Below are 16,387 nucleotides of genomic sequence, written 5' to 3'. Positions count from 1 at the left end.
TATATAAAGTATATAGAGCTTATATATATATATATAACAGGTCATGTATACACTATATAGGGGAGTAGTGTTATATATACAGTATAAAGAGCCTATAGATATAGCAGGCCATGTATACACTATATAGGGGAGTAGTGTTATATATACAGTATATAGAGCCTATATATATAACAGGCCATGTATACACTATATAGGGGAGTAGTGTTATATATACAGTATATAGAGCCTATAGATATAACACTACTCCTCTATATAGTGTATACATGACCTGCTATATCTATAGACTCTATATACTGTATATATAACACTACTCCCCTATATAGTGTATACATGACCTGTTATATCTATAGGCTCTGTATACTGTATATATAACACTACTCCCCTATATATAGTGTATACATGACCTGTTATATCTATAGGCTCTATATACTGTATATATAACACTACTCCCCTATATAGTGTATACATGACCTGTTATATATATATATATATATATAAGCTCTATATACTGTATATATAACACTACTCCTCTATATATAGTGTATACGTGACCTGTTATATCTATAGGCTCTATATACTGTATATATAACACTACTCCCCTATATAGTGTATACATGGCCTGCTATATCTATAGGCTCTTTATACTGTATATATAACACTACTCCCCTATATATAGTGTATACATGACCTGTTATATCTATAGGCTCTATATACTGTATATATAACACTACTCCCCTATATATAGTGTATACATGACCTGTTATATCTATAGGCTCTATGTACTGTATATATAACACTACTCCCCTATATATAGTGTATACATGACCTGTTATATCTATAGGCTCTATATACTGTATATATAACACTATTCCTCTATATATAGTGTATACATGACCTGTTATATCTATAGGCTCTATATACTGTATATATAACACTACTCCCCTATATAGCGTATACATGGCCTGCTATATCTATAGGCTCTTTATACTGTATATATAACACTACTCCCCTATATATAGTGTATACATGACCTGTTATATCTATAGGCTCTATATACTGTATATATAACACTACTCCCCTATATATAGTGTATACATGACCTGCTATATCTATAGGCTCTTTATACTGTATATATAACACTACTCCCCTATATATAGTGTATACATGACCTGTTATATCTATAGGCTCTATATACTGTATATATAACACTACTCCCCTATATATAGTGTATACATGACCTGCTATATCAGGTGCTTCATGAAGATCTAAAGTCTTTAGGATGTGTCCAAATTCTTGACATTTTTCTGCGATTTTATAAAATTATTATAAAAGTTACACGTTTTTTCCTTGATTTGCGCAACTGTGGTAAAATAGCACAATTTTGCAGCCATTTGTGTATAACTACTAAAATCCTGATTCCATAGAGATGGCAGCAGTATACAGATAGAGCTGGAGGAGTGGAGTATAACTACTATATTTTCTGATCCTATAGAGGCAGCAGCAGTTTACAGATAGAGCTGGAGGGGAGGTGTATAACTATTAAACATCCTTATTCCATAGAGATAGCAGAAGCAGTATACAGATAGAGCTGGAGGGAGGGGGTCTGTTAGGTCATGGTGTCATCCTGTAGTTCACAGGAAGCCAGCTGATCCAGGACTTACCACTTTCTCTGACACTGTGATTTTCTAGGAGTCAGGCTGGTGATCACATGACCCAGTTACACTAGGGTAAGACATGGCTGCAGCAGTTCTGGAATAAAACAGATGGCGCCGTAGGACCAACGATGGTGAGTGTGTATGATGTGGGCATTTTCTTGCTGTCAGTATTTCTGCTCTTCATCTTCATGGTGAGTACCAAGGCCAGTAATACGTGCGCTGACTCCCAGGACGCCGCGCCAGAATCCATCACCAAGAAAAGACAGGTTTCCCCTTTAATCAGTTTATTGAGTACACAGGTTCATGGTAACGGTTAAAAAAGTATAATAATAATAATAATAATAATATATAATTATTCAGTGAAACAAGGAGACGAAACAATAATCGCGTGATTCTGGCGTCGTCGTTAATAATGGCCATTACCTAAAATCAAACATTATGACCTGACATGCGCACGACACACCACGCTCTCGTGACAATATCGGAAATTTACCCCGACCCTCCCAAAAAAATAAAATAAAATATTCTAAAGGTTTACAAAGTAACAGTTCTGCCATTGTGTCAATCAGTACATCGAGAGGAAGAGCGCCCCCTGGTGGAGCAGCGCCGCATTACACAGGGCCGCCAGCACTTCCCAGCAGTCTGATGGAGTTTGGTTTAGGTCGTATATATTGCTAGAAGGTGGATATAATGGTGGAGACTGGGAGCACTGGGGGCGCTGGGCTCTGGGTCGGGCACCGGCCCTTTTAGTGCTTTGGTGTTTGACAAGAAGGAATAAAAAGTGGAACGTAACACATTCACATCACAGGTTATAAAGTGCAAACCATAGGATAAATATTCCATATACTGAGCAGAAATAGGGGGTCGTAGTCCATGTGATGCTATAGGTGTCCCCCCCGGGGTCCTGGTTGCCTTTGGCCACCGACTCGGTTATTTTATATATATATATATATATATATATATATATATATATATATATATATATATATATATATATATATTTTAATATTTATATGTGTGTGTGTGCATATATATATATATATATATATATATATATATATTTTAATATATATACATACATTTATTTCAATATTTATTTATATATATTTAAATATATAAATATATATATTAGTTGTGTTAGTGCAGTGTTTCCCAACCAGGGTGCCTCCAGCTGTGGCCAAACTACAACTCTCAGCATGCCCGGACAGCCTTCGGCTGTCCGGGCATGCTGGGAGTTGTAGTTTGGCCACAGCTGGAGGCACCCTGGTTGGGAATCACTGTGTTAGTGCATTTGGGGGCCCATCGCCCTGGTCCTGTGGGGGAGGCTACATTGCTGCATTGTTGGGTGTCCTAAGGCCGAGTCTTGGCATATTCTCTATCTCCAGTCAGTAGTGGTCAGGGCTGGACCCCCGGACATGTCCGTCATTGTGCTCTGAGGCGCCCCCTGCTGCAGCTTGGTGTTATACACAGTGCGGAAGAAATCTCTGTATGTGTTACTTTGTAAATACCAATTTCTATAATACATCATTTCTTATACTCCAGCAGCTTCCAGAGCTGCATTCATTATTCTGCTGGTCTTCCACCAGCACTCAGGCTTTATGATCTCACATTAAGGTCATGTTGTCACCTCCAGAGCTGCATTCACTATTCTGCTGGTCTTCCACCAGCACTCAGGCTTTATGATCTCACATCAATGTCCTGTCGTCACCTCCAGAGCTGCATTCACTATTCTGCTGGTCTTCCACCAGCACTCAGGCTTTATGATCTCACATCAATGTCCTGTCGTCACCTCCAGAGCTGCATTCACTATTCTGCTGGTCTTCCACCAGCACTCAGGCTTTATGATCTCACATTAATGTCATGGAGTCACCTCCAGAGCTGCATTCACTATTCTGCTGGTCTTCCACCAGCACTCAGGCTTTATGATCTCACATCAATGTCATGTTGTCACCTCCAGAGCTGCATTCACTATTCTGCTGGTCTTCCACCAGCACTCAGGCTTTATGATCTCACATTAAGGTCATGTCGTCACCTCCAGAGCTGCATTCACTATTCTGCTGGTCTTCCACCAGCACTCAGGCTTTATGATCTCACATCAATGTCCTGTCGTCACCTCCAGAGCTGCATTCACTATTCTGCTGGTCTTCCACCAGCACTCAGGCTTTATGATCTCACATTAATGTCATGGAGTCACCTCCAGAGCTGCATTCACTATTCTGCTGGTCTTCCACCAGCACTCAGGCTTTATGATCTCACATCAATGTCATGTCGTCACCTCCAGAGCTGCATTCACTATTCTGCTGGTCTTCCACCAGCACTCAGGCTTTATGATCTCACATCAATGTCATGTCGTCACCTCCAGAGCTGCATTCACTATTCTGCTGGTCTTCCATCAACACTCAGGCTTTATGATCTCACATTGATGTCATGTCGTCACCTCCAGAGCTGCATTCACTATTCTGCTGGTCTTCCACCAGCACTCAGGCGTTATGATCTCACATCAATGTCCTGTCGTCACCTCCAGAGCTGCATTCACTATTCTGCTGGTCTTCCACCAGCACTCAGGTTTTATGATCTCACATCAATGTCATGTCGTCACCTCCAGAGCTGCATTCACTATTCTGCTGGTCTTCCATCAGCACTCAGGCTTTATGATCTCACATTGATGTCATGGAGTCACCTCCAGAGCTGCATTCACAATTCTTCTGCTCATCTGCCACCTCTCAGAGTTCACGTCCTCACATCTCATTGATCCACCTGCTAAGTGACTGTACAGAATCTCATAGTGATGAGAAATCATCACATCTCCAGTCACCCCCAGAGCTGCAATCATAATCCTCTTCACTATCACTTACCATAGGACTCTTAAGGCAGCAATAATTCTAGTGGAGAAGAACTGTTCAGCTGACAATGTGGAATGTCGCAGGTCAATTTCAGCTCTGGAGGATAAGACCTGATGGAACAGCAGAATAGTGAGTGCAGCTCTGGAGGATAAGACCTGATGTAAGAGTAGAATAATGAGTGCAGCTCTGGAGGATAAGACCTGATGAAACAACAGAATAGTGAGTGCAGCTCTGGAGGATAAGACCTCATGTAATAGCAGAATAGTGAGTGCAGCTCTGGAGGATAAGACCTGATGTAACAGCAGAATAGTGAGTGCAGCTCTGGAGGATAAGACCTGCTGTAACAGTAGAATAGTGAGTGCAGCTCTGGAGGATAAGACCTGATGTAACAGCAGAATAGTGAGTGCAGCTCTGGAGGCCACTGGGGGACAAGACCTGATGTAACAGCAGAATAAAGAGTGCAGCTCTGGAGGAAAAGACATAATGTAACAGCAGAAAAGTGAGTGCAGCTCTGGAAGTGACTGGAGGATAAAATGATATAACAGCAGATTAGTGAGTGTAGCTCAGGAGGTTACTGGAGGACAATACATGATGTAACCGCAGAATAGTGAGTGCAGCTCTGGAGGATAAGACATGATGGAACGGCAGAATAGTGATTGCAGCTCAGGAGGTTACTGGAGGACAATACATGATGGAACAGCAGAATAGTGAGTGCAGCTCTGGAGGACAATACATGATGGAACGGCAGAATAGTGAGTGCAGCTCTGAAGGTGACTGAAGGATAAGAAATGCATTTATTTTCTCCATTGTATATAGTGTCATCTGTTCCCGTCCACAGTGCAGCCATGAATATCATTTACCAAAACCATCACCAGAACCGTACGGCAACACCGACTTCTACCGTGCAGCGAGAGGTCACTGAGCATGTAAGTGTAAAGAAACAATAAATTGGAAACAATTCTTTTCTGCAACATCCTGCTGTCTATCTGCTTCTGGGAAAGCTGGGTGATAACTGATAAGGCTTCTGCAGGGGATGGTCTTCTGAATGATTGGGCACCCAGGACAGGGGCTGTGGCAGCACACAACCTGGCAGATTTGCCATTCAGAAGTCTAGGGAAGCTGGGTAAACTCTTTTCAGCTAACAGTGTTTCCCAACCAGGGTGCCTCCAGCTGTGGCAAAACTAAAACTCCCAGCATGCCCGGACAGCCTTTGGCTCTCCGGGCATGCTGGGAGTTGTAGTTTTGATACAGCTGGAGGCACCCTGGTTGGGAAACACTGATATAATTGATCGTTCTGGAACTAAACCATTCTTGTCTACATTTTGATAACCGATCCTGATATAAAGGGGGATCCTGTATCCACAGTCACATCGGGGTCTGATCATTGGGGGTCCAACCACTGGGCCCCACTACCAATAATGTGGGGGTCCTGAATGCATGTTGGAATGGAGCTGTAATCTAATAACTTATGGGGCTGCTGAGGTTGGTGGAGGGGTGTACCCAGCTTTCTATGATAGTCCCAAAGAGCTCCATTTAAACAGGGCACTCCAGGACCCCTGTTCTTATGGCCGGTGGGGGTCCCAGTGATCACCCCCCCAATCAAACACTTATAAGTTCCCATTCTAGAACAGCCCCTTTATAATACTCATACCTGATTTGTTGTTACTATGTATCCAGTCTGCGCAATCCTCAGTGAGGTGAGGAGTCCAGGCCGTTTAGCTCACAGAGCATTGTCTAGACTGGATACAATTGTATCACTTCTCAGCTGAGAGCAGGACGAGCTATGTACAATGTATCAGTCTGGGGTCCGGGGTGTTTAGCTCACAGAGCATTGTCTAGACTGGATACAATTGTATCACTTCTCCGCTGAGAGCAGGACGAGCTATGTACAATGTATCAGTCTGGAGTCCAGGATGTTTAGCTCGCAGAGCATTGTCTAGACTGGATACAATTGTATCACTTCTCCGCTGAGAGCAGGACGAGCTATGTACAATGTATCAGTCTGGAGTCCAGGATGTTTAGCTCATAGAGCATTGTCTAGACTGGATACAATTGTATCACTTCTCAGCTGAGAGCAGGACTAGCTATGTACAATGTATCAGTCTGGAGTCCAGGATGTTTAGCTCATAGAGCATTGTCTAGACTGGATACAATTGTATCACTTCTCAGCTGAGAGCAGGACTAGCTATGTACAATGTATCAGTCTGGGGTCCAGGATGTTTAGCTCACAGAGCATTGTCTAGACTGGATACAATTGTATCACTTCTCAGCTGAGAGCAGGAGGATCTATGTACAATGTATCAGTCTGGGGTCCTGGATGTTTAGCTCACAGAGCATTGTCTAGACTGGATACAATTGTATATACTCAGCTGAGAGCAGGACGAGCTATATACAATGTATCAGTATTCGGAAGGTCTTATGGATCCAGTTATATCGTAATACACTTATAATGTCCGGCAGTGAACACATTGTACAGTAGGTCACATCTTTTTCCTCTCTGTGATTGGATGAAGTGATACATAGGCCAATGGCGACAATGTATCAGCGGCCTTGGGCGGGTTGTGTCTGCGTCTCCCTCGTCTGTATATTTGGCGCGGTTACACGGATGGACATTGACAGGAGAATAAAGTCTCAGTGCAGCTCCGTCGCAATGTCTTGAGTTTTGCAAAACCATTTTTATTATTGATTCCGATAACAAAATGTTTCTGTATTATTTTTTTTATATATAATATTGTTTTGTATCTTCCTACATAGAGAACAATAAATAATTGCTATAAGTCGCCAGATCCCGTACGTCAGTATTCGTCTCCTCCCACGTAACACCAAGTTAAATCCTTTTTATAAAAAATATTCCGTTATATATGTGCCTATATATATAGATCTATGTATTTATATATATATATATTTATAGGTTTATATAGGTAACAAATTGAAAGGAGATATTTACAGTCCTCGCTGACTCTGGGCGTCCAGACGGCGCCCCCTGGTTTTGGGTGACTCCGTCCATTACTTATTATTGAGGGGCCCTGGTCACTCCGAGGGTATCGGGCTACATCTTCGCATCCCCTCATGTAACCAGCGCCATAGTGTTCAGGTAATGCGGCAGTAGTCGGGGGCAATGGCGGCCTACAGCAATGGGTGACCGTCGCTGTCCTAGTGTTGCGCAGGTCGATTGTCACATTAGGGTGCGTTCACACGCTATTTGTTTTTGCCGGTTTTCCGCTGCGTATTTGAAAGTGGGCGGGCTCTTCTCGGCTGTCCGTAGCAGATTTTTCGCGGCGGAATTTACGCTGCGGAAAATCCGCCGCAGTCCCTGCTGACTTCAAATGGTGCTTGTGGCGGATTTTCCGCAGCGTAAATTCCTCCGTGGAAAATCTGCTGTGGACAGCCGAGAAGAGCCCGCCCCCTTTCAAATACGCAGCGGAAAACCCGCAAAAACAAATAGCGTGTGAACGCACCCTTAAAGGGGTACTCTCCTGTAAAAAAAAAAAAATTATAATTAATAATAATTTTAATTAACTGGTGCCAGAAAATGAAACAGATTTGTAAATTACTTCTATTGAAAAAAATCTTAATCCTTCCAGTACTTATCAGCTGCTGTATGCTCCACAGGAAGTTCTTTTCTTTCAAAATTTCTTTTCTGTCTGACCACAGTGCTCTCTGCTGACACCTCTGTTCATGTCAGGAACTGTCCGGAGCAGGAGAGGTTTGCTATGGGGATTGGCTTCTGCTCTGGACAGTTCCTGACATGGACAGAGGTGTCAGCAGAGAGCACTGTGGTCAGACAGAAAATAAATGTAAAAAGAAAAGAACTTCCTGTGGAACATACAGCAGATATGTACTGGAAGGGTTAAGATTTTTTAATAGAAGTAATTTACAAATCTGTTTAACTTTCTGGCACCAGTTGATTTAAAAATAATAATAAAAAAAAATGTAAAAGTTTTCCAGTGGAGTACCCCTTTAAAGGATTTCCAACAAAAAACCTGACCATAAGTGAATGTTAGGAAATCAGACATTACAGCGAGATCGTTCTTTACCATTGTGCATCCAGTTCAGTGTTTCCCAAGGCTCCAGCTGTTGCAAAACTACAACTCCCAGCATGCCCGGACAGCCGTCGGCTGTCCGGGCATGCTGGGAGTTGTAGTTTTGCAACAGCTGGAGGCACAATAGTGCCTCAGGATAAGAAAAACATTGCTGCCTTCCCCCCACAAACAGTGCCACTCTTATCTTCAGTTTGTCTGTGGTATTGCAGCTCAGTTCCCTTTGAAGCTCAGATGTTATACCACACATAACCTGAGAAAGTGTGTGGCGCTGTTTTTCTTCTCCTAGATAGCGCTTTTAGGTGCAAAAGACTATTAAACCTGGCAAGTTGACCTCATCAGGGAATAAATTCTGACAGTCTGATTCTAAGGCTATGTTCACACTGCGGAAATATTCCGCTTGGAAATTCCACTGCAGCAGAGTCCCATTAAATTCAATGCATAAAGAGGAATTTCCATGGCGGAAACAGCTGCTGCTGTCTGCAAAAACAATGTACATGTTCAGTATGGCTGCAGATTCCGCTTGAAAATGCATTGCTGTCTATGGAGACGGCGCATTTCAAAGCGGTCCTAGCCTCGGCAGAACATGCAAATTAGCAGAATGTCCGTCTTCATGTTTTCCGGGTGGACTTTCCACAAATTTTTTAACATGCCCTGATTCAGAGTTTCCCAACCAGTGTACCTCCAGCTGTTGCAGAACTACAACTCCCAGCAAAACATCTGCAGCTAGTGCAAAAATTGTGCGATTATTTGCCATTTTACACATGATCATCAATTAAAAAAAACTTAGATTTTCCGCATATGTTTTTTTTTTTTTCACAATTTGCCGCGGTTTTGCATTACGATGATTGGCCGTGTGTTTTACCTGACGCACCTGTTGGGCTGGGTTCAAACAGTGCATTTATTTTGAATTTTTTTGCATTTTTGTTGTGTTTTGAACTGCAGCCTAAACGCATTTGAAGATGTTTTTATGGTTAAAAGTTGTTTCTTTAAAAAAATAAATAAAATAAAAAATCACAGTGGCCAAAACAGCATCATGGGACTGGGGAGTAAAATGCATACAAATTTTCTAGTAAATTGTTTGCTGCATTACTTAATACAACAAAAACATTAAAAAAAACTGTGTGAACAAAGCCTAAAGGTGCATTCACACGGGCGGATTACCTGCGGAATGTCCGCAGCATATTTGCTGCAGAAAATCTGCCGCGGATTTTGCTACCATTGACCTCAATGGGTCCGAAGGAAAATCTGCAAATCTACCTCTATAGCAGATTTTCTGCTGACCTATTGAAGTTAATGGTAGCAAAATCCGCTGAAGATTTTTTGCAGCAAATACGCTGCGGAAATTACGCTGGTAATCCGCATGTGTGAAGGTACCCTTAGGCTTTGTTCACACGGCAGAAATTCTGCAAATTCTGCTCAAATACCGTCCTGCAAAGCTTAGCGGAATTTTTGCGGAATTTCTGTGTGCTTAAAACACAAAATTCTGACGAAATGTAAAGCCCCATTGAGCTCAATGAGACTCCATCTGCAATTCCCCCACAGAAATCCCACAGTGTGAACGGGACGGTGGAATCCCTGTTGGAAGATAATGGTCTGTACATTTTTGCAACAGCTGGAGACACACTGGTTGGGGTAAACACCCTAACATCCAGTTTTTACTGCACAATGTGAATGCACCCATTACTTCTGATTCTCCCACTTATGGTCTTTTCTAATTTTGGGTGGAAATCCTCTTAAAGTGACGGCGCGGTGTTGGCCCCAGCAGTTTCCAGTGGCGTCAATCACCGGGAGCCTTATGGCCAATTATAATCTGCATTTCTCTCATCTTTATTTCTCACCCAGGACCAGGGGCCACAACGACCAGGAGCCCAGGACTCGGCAAGCGGGAGGTTTACATGTTTAGGGGGATGGGGGTCAGTTCTTTTAAGGACAAACATGCAATAATATCAGTGACAACTTCCCCATAGGAGCAAAGTTCGATCACAGTGACTCATAGGATCGCAGTGAAACGGAGGGGTCAGTAAAGGTCGTGTTTGAGGGGTCAGTAAAGGTCGTGGTTGAGGGTTCAGTAAAGGTCGTGGTGAGGGTTCAGTAAAGGTCGTGGTTGAGGGTTCAGTAAAGGCCATGGTCGAGGGGTCAGTAAAGGCCGTGGTCGAGGGGTCAGTAAAGGGCGTGGTCGAGGGGTCAGTAAAGGGCGTGGTCGAGGGGTCAGTAAAGGTCGTGGTTGAGGGGTCAGTAAAAGCCGTGGTTGAGGGGTCAGTAAAAGCCGTGGTTGAGGGGACAGTAAAGGTCGGGGTCGAGGGGAGAGTAAAGGTGGTGGTTGAGGGGAGAGTAAAGGTCGTGGTTGTGGGATCAGTAAAGGCCGTGGTTGTGGGGTCAGTAAAGGCCGTGGTTGTGGGGTCAGTAAAGGCCGTGGTTGTGGGGTCAGTAAAGGCCGTGGTTGAGGGGACAGTAAAGGTCGTGGTTGAGGTGACAGTAAAGGTCGTGGTTGAGGGGTCAGTAAAGGTCGTGGTGGAGGAGTCAGTCCCCTGAGAACAGCGGGGGGAATCACAGTGATCTGTTCAGGGGGGGGGGGGGGGGCTCCATATACACAGTGACCGGGGACTAATGGAGCCGCTCAGTGCAGAAAGGGAGGAACCTACGTATATTCATCCGCTTTACTGCTATACATCTACACTGGATACTATGAGGCTTTACCCTCTGATTTACAGGGACGCTGCGCCTTTAGGCACAAACACCAGCATTCACTTCTGCACCATTTGCACACAGGTGGCCATGTGACACAACCATGCGACTGCAGTCTCCTCCGCGTTTCAGTGAGACTTGTCCTCCACCTGATAAGTGCAATCTGGTCCCATGTGGCCACATGATAATATCACATGACCACAGTGATGCTTAATGGGTTTGTCCGAGGATAAACTGTCTAATAAATGAACATTTGTTGGTAAATAAAGTTATTTTGCTCCATTTCTGTGGTCTTTTATGCTTTTCTTATGCTGCCTTTTATGATTTTCATTCTGTTGTCTTCATTAGCCCAACTTCCTGTCTGGTCAGGACACTCTAGACGGGAATTCAGCCAACTCTAACTCCTACATAGTGAGAGAGTTGGCTGAGTTCCTGACTAGATATGAAGTCTGTTAAAGGCTGTACACAAGACAGGAAGTTGGGCTAATGAAGACAACAGATCAGATAGTTTGTATCAGAAACAGAAGGAAAGCATGAAAGACCACAGAATAGGAGTAAAATAACTTTATTTACCAGTATATATGCTCATCGAGTTTGACTCCCTTTCTGAGGTCGTTCATGCTTTCCTTCTGATACAAACTGTCTTTGTTGTTTTCAGTAGCCTAACTTCCTGTCTGGTCACTGTAGCTAGGAATTCATCCAACTCTTAACTCCTTTATCATAGTGGGATATAGAGTTGGCTCAGTTCCTGACTAGAGTGCCCTAACTAGATAGGCTGTCTGGTACAGTATGTACACTAGACAGGGAGTCTATTACAGGATGTCAACCAGAAAGGATAATGGGCTAATGAAGACAACAGAGCAGACAGTGTGTCCCAAAGCAGAAGGAAAGCATGAAAGACCACAGAAAGGGAATTTAAATAAATTTACCCACTATAAGTTCATATATTAAAGTTGTTTGACTCCCTTTCTGTGGCTTTTCATGCTTTCCTCTTGCTTCTGATGCAAACTGTGTGCTCTATTGTCTTCATTAGCCCAACTTACTGTCTGGTCAAGACACTCTAGCGGGGAATTTAGCCAACCCTCACTTCTCCCACATAGTGGGAGGGAGAAAGAGTTGGCTAAATTCCTGGCTATAGTGTCCTGACCAGACATGAAGTACGTTACAGGAAGACCTCCAGACAGGAAGTTTGTTACAGGATGTGCAATAGCCAGGAAGTTGGGTGAATGAAGACAACAGAGCAGATAGTTTGTCAGAAGCAGAAGACCACAGAATAGGAGTAAAATAACTTTATATACCCAATATATGTTCACATATTAAGTAGTTTTATTACCTTTTTGTGGTCTTTTATGCGTTCCTCCTGCTTCTGATGCCAACTGTCTGCTCTATTGTCTTCATTAGCCAAACTTAGTGTCTGGGCAGGACACTCAAGCTGGGAATTTAGCCAACCCTAACTCCTCCCACATAGTGGAAGGGACATAGAGTTGGCTCAATTCCCGGCTAGACATGAAATCTGTTACAGGAAATCCTTCAAACAGGAAGTCTGTTACAGGATGTTCAATAGACAGGAAGTTGGGTGAATAAGGATAACGGAACAGACAGTTTGTGTCAGAAGCAAAAGGAAAGTAGAGAGGACTTAAAATAACTTTATTGATCAAATATATGATTTTGTTCATTTATTAGGTAGGTTTCATTGTCAGAGAACCCCTTAAACATAGATGAGAACACCGGTATGTTGTGACATGGCAGCCATGTTTGGCATTCTGCAATATGTAAATTGTATTTAATAATGACGTCATTTTAGAAATGTTCCTTTGGGACACCCCTTTAATCGCCATTAGCGTGCAGCTCCGAAAACCTTCCGCCTTTAAAATTCAGGAATACATTGTAACAAATATAGGAAATGAAGACCGACCGGAGGGGGTAACCTGAGATTGTCGCTTTGGATGAGTAGTGCTCCATCTGGAAGCAGAACACTGGGAAGATACGTTGACGATTTCCCTCTGTATCCAGTTTACACGTGATGCTGCCATGACGCGATCACCTGACCCGGCGCTGCCTGCGGGTCATTGATGTAATATGAGTGTAGATAAAACTCTGGGGTCACTGCAGATCAGCAGAATAACAGGGCCGGTCAGGTGCACCATACTTGATATATACCTGTCTTTGTTGCCCATAGCAACAGCACGGCTTTGATATTGCCAGAGTAGATCAAGAAATGAAAACTGAGACCTGATTGGTTGCTATGGGCAACAAAGACAGCGTCTTCTTTTTTCAGTTTTGATAAATGAGGCTCTGCCTTTGTTGCCTATAGCAACCAATCACGGTGCGGCTATCTAGATTAAGAAATGAAAGCTGCCCAGCAACCAATCGCATTGCAACTTTCATTTTGCCTGAATAGATTCATGAAAGTGAAACTAAACTCTGATTGGTTGCTATGGGCAACAAGACTGGGTCTCATTGTTCAAAACTGTCTTTGTTGCCCTTTGCGACCAATCACAGCGCAGCTTTCATTTTTGTGAGCACTGATCAAGAAATGAAAACTGAGTTCTGAGTGGTTGCTATAGGCAACAAAGGCAGCTTAAGGGTAGGGTCATGCGTAACCGACCCTAAGGCGAGCCCCTCGTCTGTGCCCACTGGTAGCAGCAATCCGCTGCTAGGAGCGCACATACAGGGATCTGCGCGACTGTAGTAAACTGCGCACGCACGCGTGCGCAGTTTACTACAGTCACGCAGATCCCTGTGTGTGTGCGCGCCTAACAGCGTGTTTCACAGATAGGGGGCTCGCCTGACCCTACCCTTAAAAGAAAAAAGTTTCGTTTCCTAAATATGTTCTGGCGAAATTAAAGCTGTAATGTGATTGGTTGCTATGGGCAACAGAGACAGTTTTGCTTTTAGACAGATTTGTAACATTTGTCCGCCATTAAAGGGGTACTCCGGTGCCCCAGCGTTCTGAACATTTTGTTCAGAATGCTCTGGGCCGGAGGCCGTGATCGTGATGTCACGGCCACGCCCCCTCGTGATGTCACACCACGCCCCCTCCAATTAGGTCTATGGGAGAGGGCGTGTCGGATCCCCGCGATCAGACATCGTATAGGGGATAAGATGTCTAGCAGCGGAGTACCCCTTTAAGGAATAGTAGAATATGGGATCAGTCCGTTTAAGGGTGCGTTCACACTGAGTAACTCCTCTTGAATTCTCCGCTTAGAAATAATTAACACCTGCTTTGCCATTGACTTCAATGTATTTTACTTCTGCACTGTTCACCCTGCGTAAATTCCGCTCGCAGAATTCCATTCCGCTAGAAGAAAAAACGTGTTCATTCCTCTTGCGGAATACGCGAGCAGAAGTCCATTGAAGTCATTGGTAAAAAAAATTTCTAATTGAAATCGTTTCCGCGTGGAAATTCAGCACGAAGAAATAAATAAATAAAAAAGGGAAATTCCAATTGGTGGTTGTAGTCCAGTAAAAAAATATTCCGCGTGAAAAATCTCCATTAATTCCGTGCAATTTTTGCGCAAATTTTGTGTGAAAAAACCCTGTAAATTCCACGCTGGAATTTTTACGCGAGGATTCCTCTCCTATTCCTCAGTGTGAACGCACCCTAACCCTTCCCTCCCAGTCCTGTGTAAAGCGCGTGTACGGTGTGTATATTTTCCCCACCGGACTGTGGCGACAGTATTAAGAGGCGTCCCTGAAAGTAATTTATGCGACAAAGAGCGGTGACGGTAAACAAGAGACAAACCTTGACCACAAGCATCAGATTTAACAGAAGCTGGAAGAACCCGGCGCTCGCTGTCCGTGGACATATTGGATTTCTCTATCTGACGTTTCACATACATTGGATTCACCTCGCGGTGGACACGACTTACTCTCTGTTTTACACACTCAGTCCATAGTCGGCCTCCTACTCCTCCTCCATGTTTTTTTGTTTTTTTTTCCTGACCCATCGCGTTTCACCTTCAGTCCATAGACAAGTGTGGTAGATAAAGTCACAGGCTAGTGGCACAAGAATCACAGTGGTGAGAGCGTTCATCCTGCAAGGACAAGTCCACCTTAAGCTGAAGCATCCCGTAAACCGATGACAAGGTCCCCAAGCTCCCGTCGCTCGGCGGTTTCGCGTCTCGAGCTTTCGTGCAAGAAAATCCGCCGTCTGCAGGATGCACAATGTACATCTTAAGGCACTAAGAGGCTGAGCCGTATACTCGTGTGCAGCCTGGAACCTCTCCCTCTGCTCCCAGGAGAAATAGTAAAAATAAATGTGTATAACAATGGATGGCGGCGACCAGGACGCTAAATCCGTTTCGCTGCTCATGTATGAAAGACGGGAAAAAAATGTAATCTGATCGATGGGATCACTTCTATACATAGATAGGGAGTCCTGGGTGGACGTCTTATCTATGTATACAGAATGGCTCGGAGGTTGTCACCTTATAGATGTACACAGAGGACGCTCCTTGGATGCCGCCATTTTGTGCACTGAACGCCACTGGCGCAGTTACCTGGGTATCCCGGGAGCTCCTGACAATTCAGTGTGGATGCCGACCCTGATACATACAGCAAAGCAAAGAGAATCCATAAAAGAAGAAGAAGAATTCTGCTCGGTCATGCAATGTCATAGGCATCTGGTGGCGCTATTCTCGTATCCAGTCTATTTACAATCCAATTGATTACATTATGTACAAATATTACAGTGCTTCTCACAGGTCACAAGCCATTGGAGGCTCCTGGCGGGGTGTTAGGGGACGTTCTTGGGTGGTGCTCCTCCCCGCCGGTCAGACGTGCGTTTCAATGAAGGAATGGGTGTGCGAGATCTGGGCCGCCGGCGCGGCGAGGTCGGAGGCACCGTTCTGAGGTTTCAGGGTTCCGCTGTACTCACAAATATCAATAAAAAACTCAAAGTTTTTCTGCTTCCAGTCTTTGAACTTCTTGGCCGTCAAGGCCGGGTCCTCGAGGAGGGCGTTGAGGACGGAGAGGTCGCCTTCCTTCGCCTGGAACGAGAAGAACGAAACTTTAGAAACTTGGGACCTGTGTATAATCCACAAACCGTTCTGTAACTTTTTATAGTTTCACATATTAAACATAAAACTAAGCTGGAGAGCGATGGCCAAATGTCCTAAAAAGATTCATAAGGCTGAATATTTGCCTCATATATGTGAAT

General features: G+C 43.8%; 2 protein-coding genes across 8 annotated transcripts in view; one reads left to right on the top strand and one right to left on the bottom strand.

Moving 5' to 3' along the window:
- The first annotated feature begins 2,868 nt into the window (after positions 1-2,868).
- The window catches only part of LOC130291148 (uncharacterized), a 96,193-nt gene continuing 82,674 nt past the window's right edge, over positions 2,869-16,387 (top strand). For all 6 annotated transcript variants that reach the window (XM_056539614.1, XM_056539612.1, XM_056539613.1 and 3 more), the window contains exon 1: positions 2,869-5,424. In XM_056539614.1, the coding sequence (XP_056395589.1) occupies positions 3,349-4,407 (1,059 nt within the window). In that variant the 5' untranslated portion in view covers positions 2,869-3,348 and the 3' untranslated portion in view covers positions 4,408-5,424. The remainder of the gene's footprint in view (positions 5,425-16,387) is intronic.
- LOC130291147 (connector enhancer of kinase suppressor of ras 2-like) overlaps positions 12,370-16,387 on the bottom strand; it is a 563,764-nt gene continuing 559,746 nt past the window's right edge. For both annotated transcript variants that reach the window (XM_056539606.1, XM_056539607.1), the window contains exon 24: positions 12,370-16,217. In XM_056539606.1, coding sequence (XP_056395581.1) covers positions 16,002-16,217 — 216 coding nt within the window. In that variant the 3' untranslated portion in view covers positions 12,370-16,001. The remainder of the gene's footprint in view (positions 16,218-16,387) is intronic.

This window comes from Hyla sarda, chromosome 9 (assembly GCF_029499605.1).
Source record: "Hyla sarda isolate aHylSar1 chromosome 9, aHylSar1.hap1, whole genome shotgun sequence".
NCBI classification, from domain to species: Eukaryota; Metazoa; Chordata; class Amphibia; order Anura; family Hylidae; genus Hyla; species Hyla sarda.
Note: the sequence above shows the minus strand (reverse complement) of the source record. Positions and strands in the feature narration are given on the sequence as shown.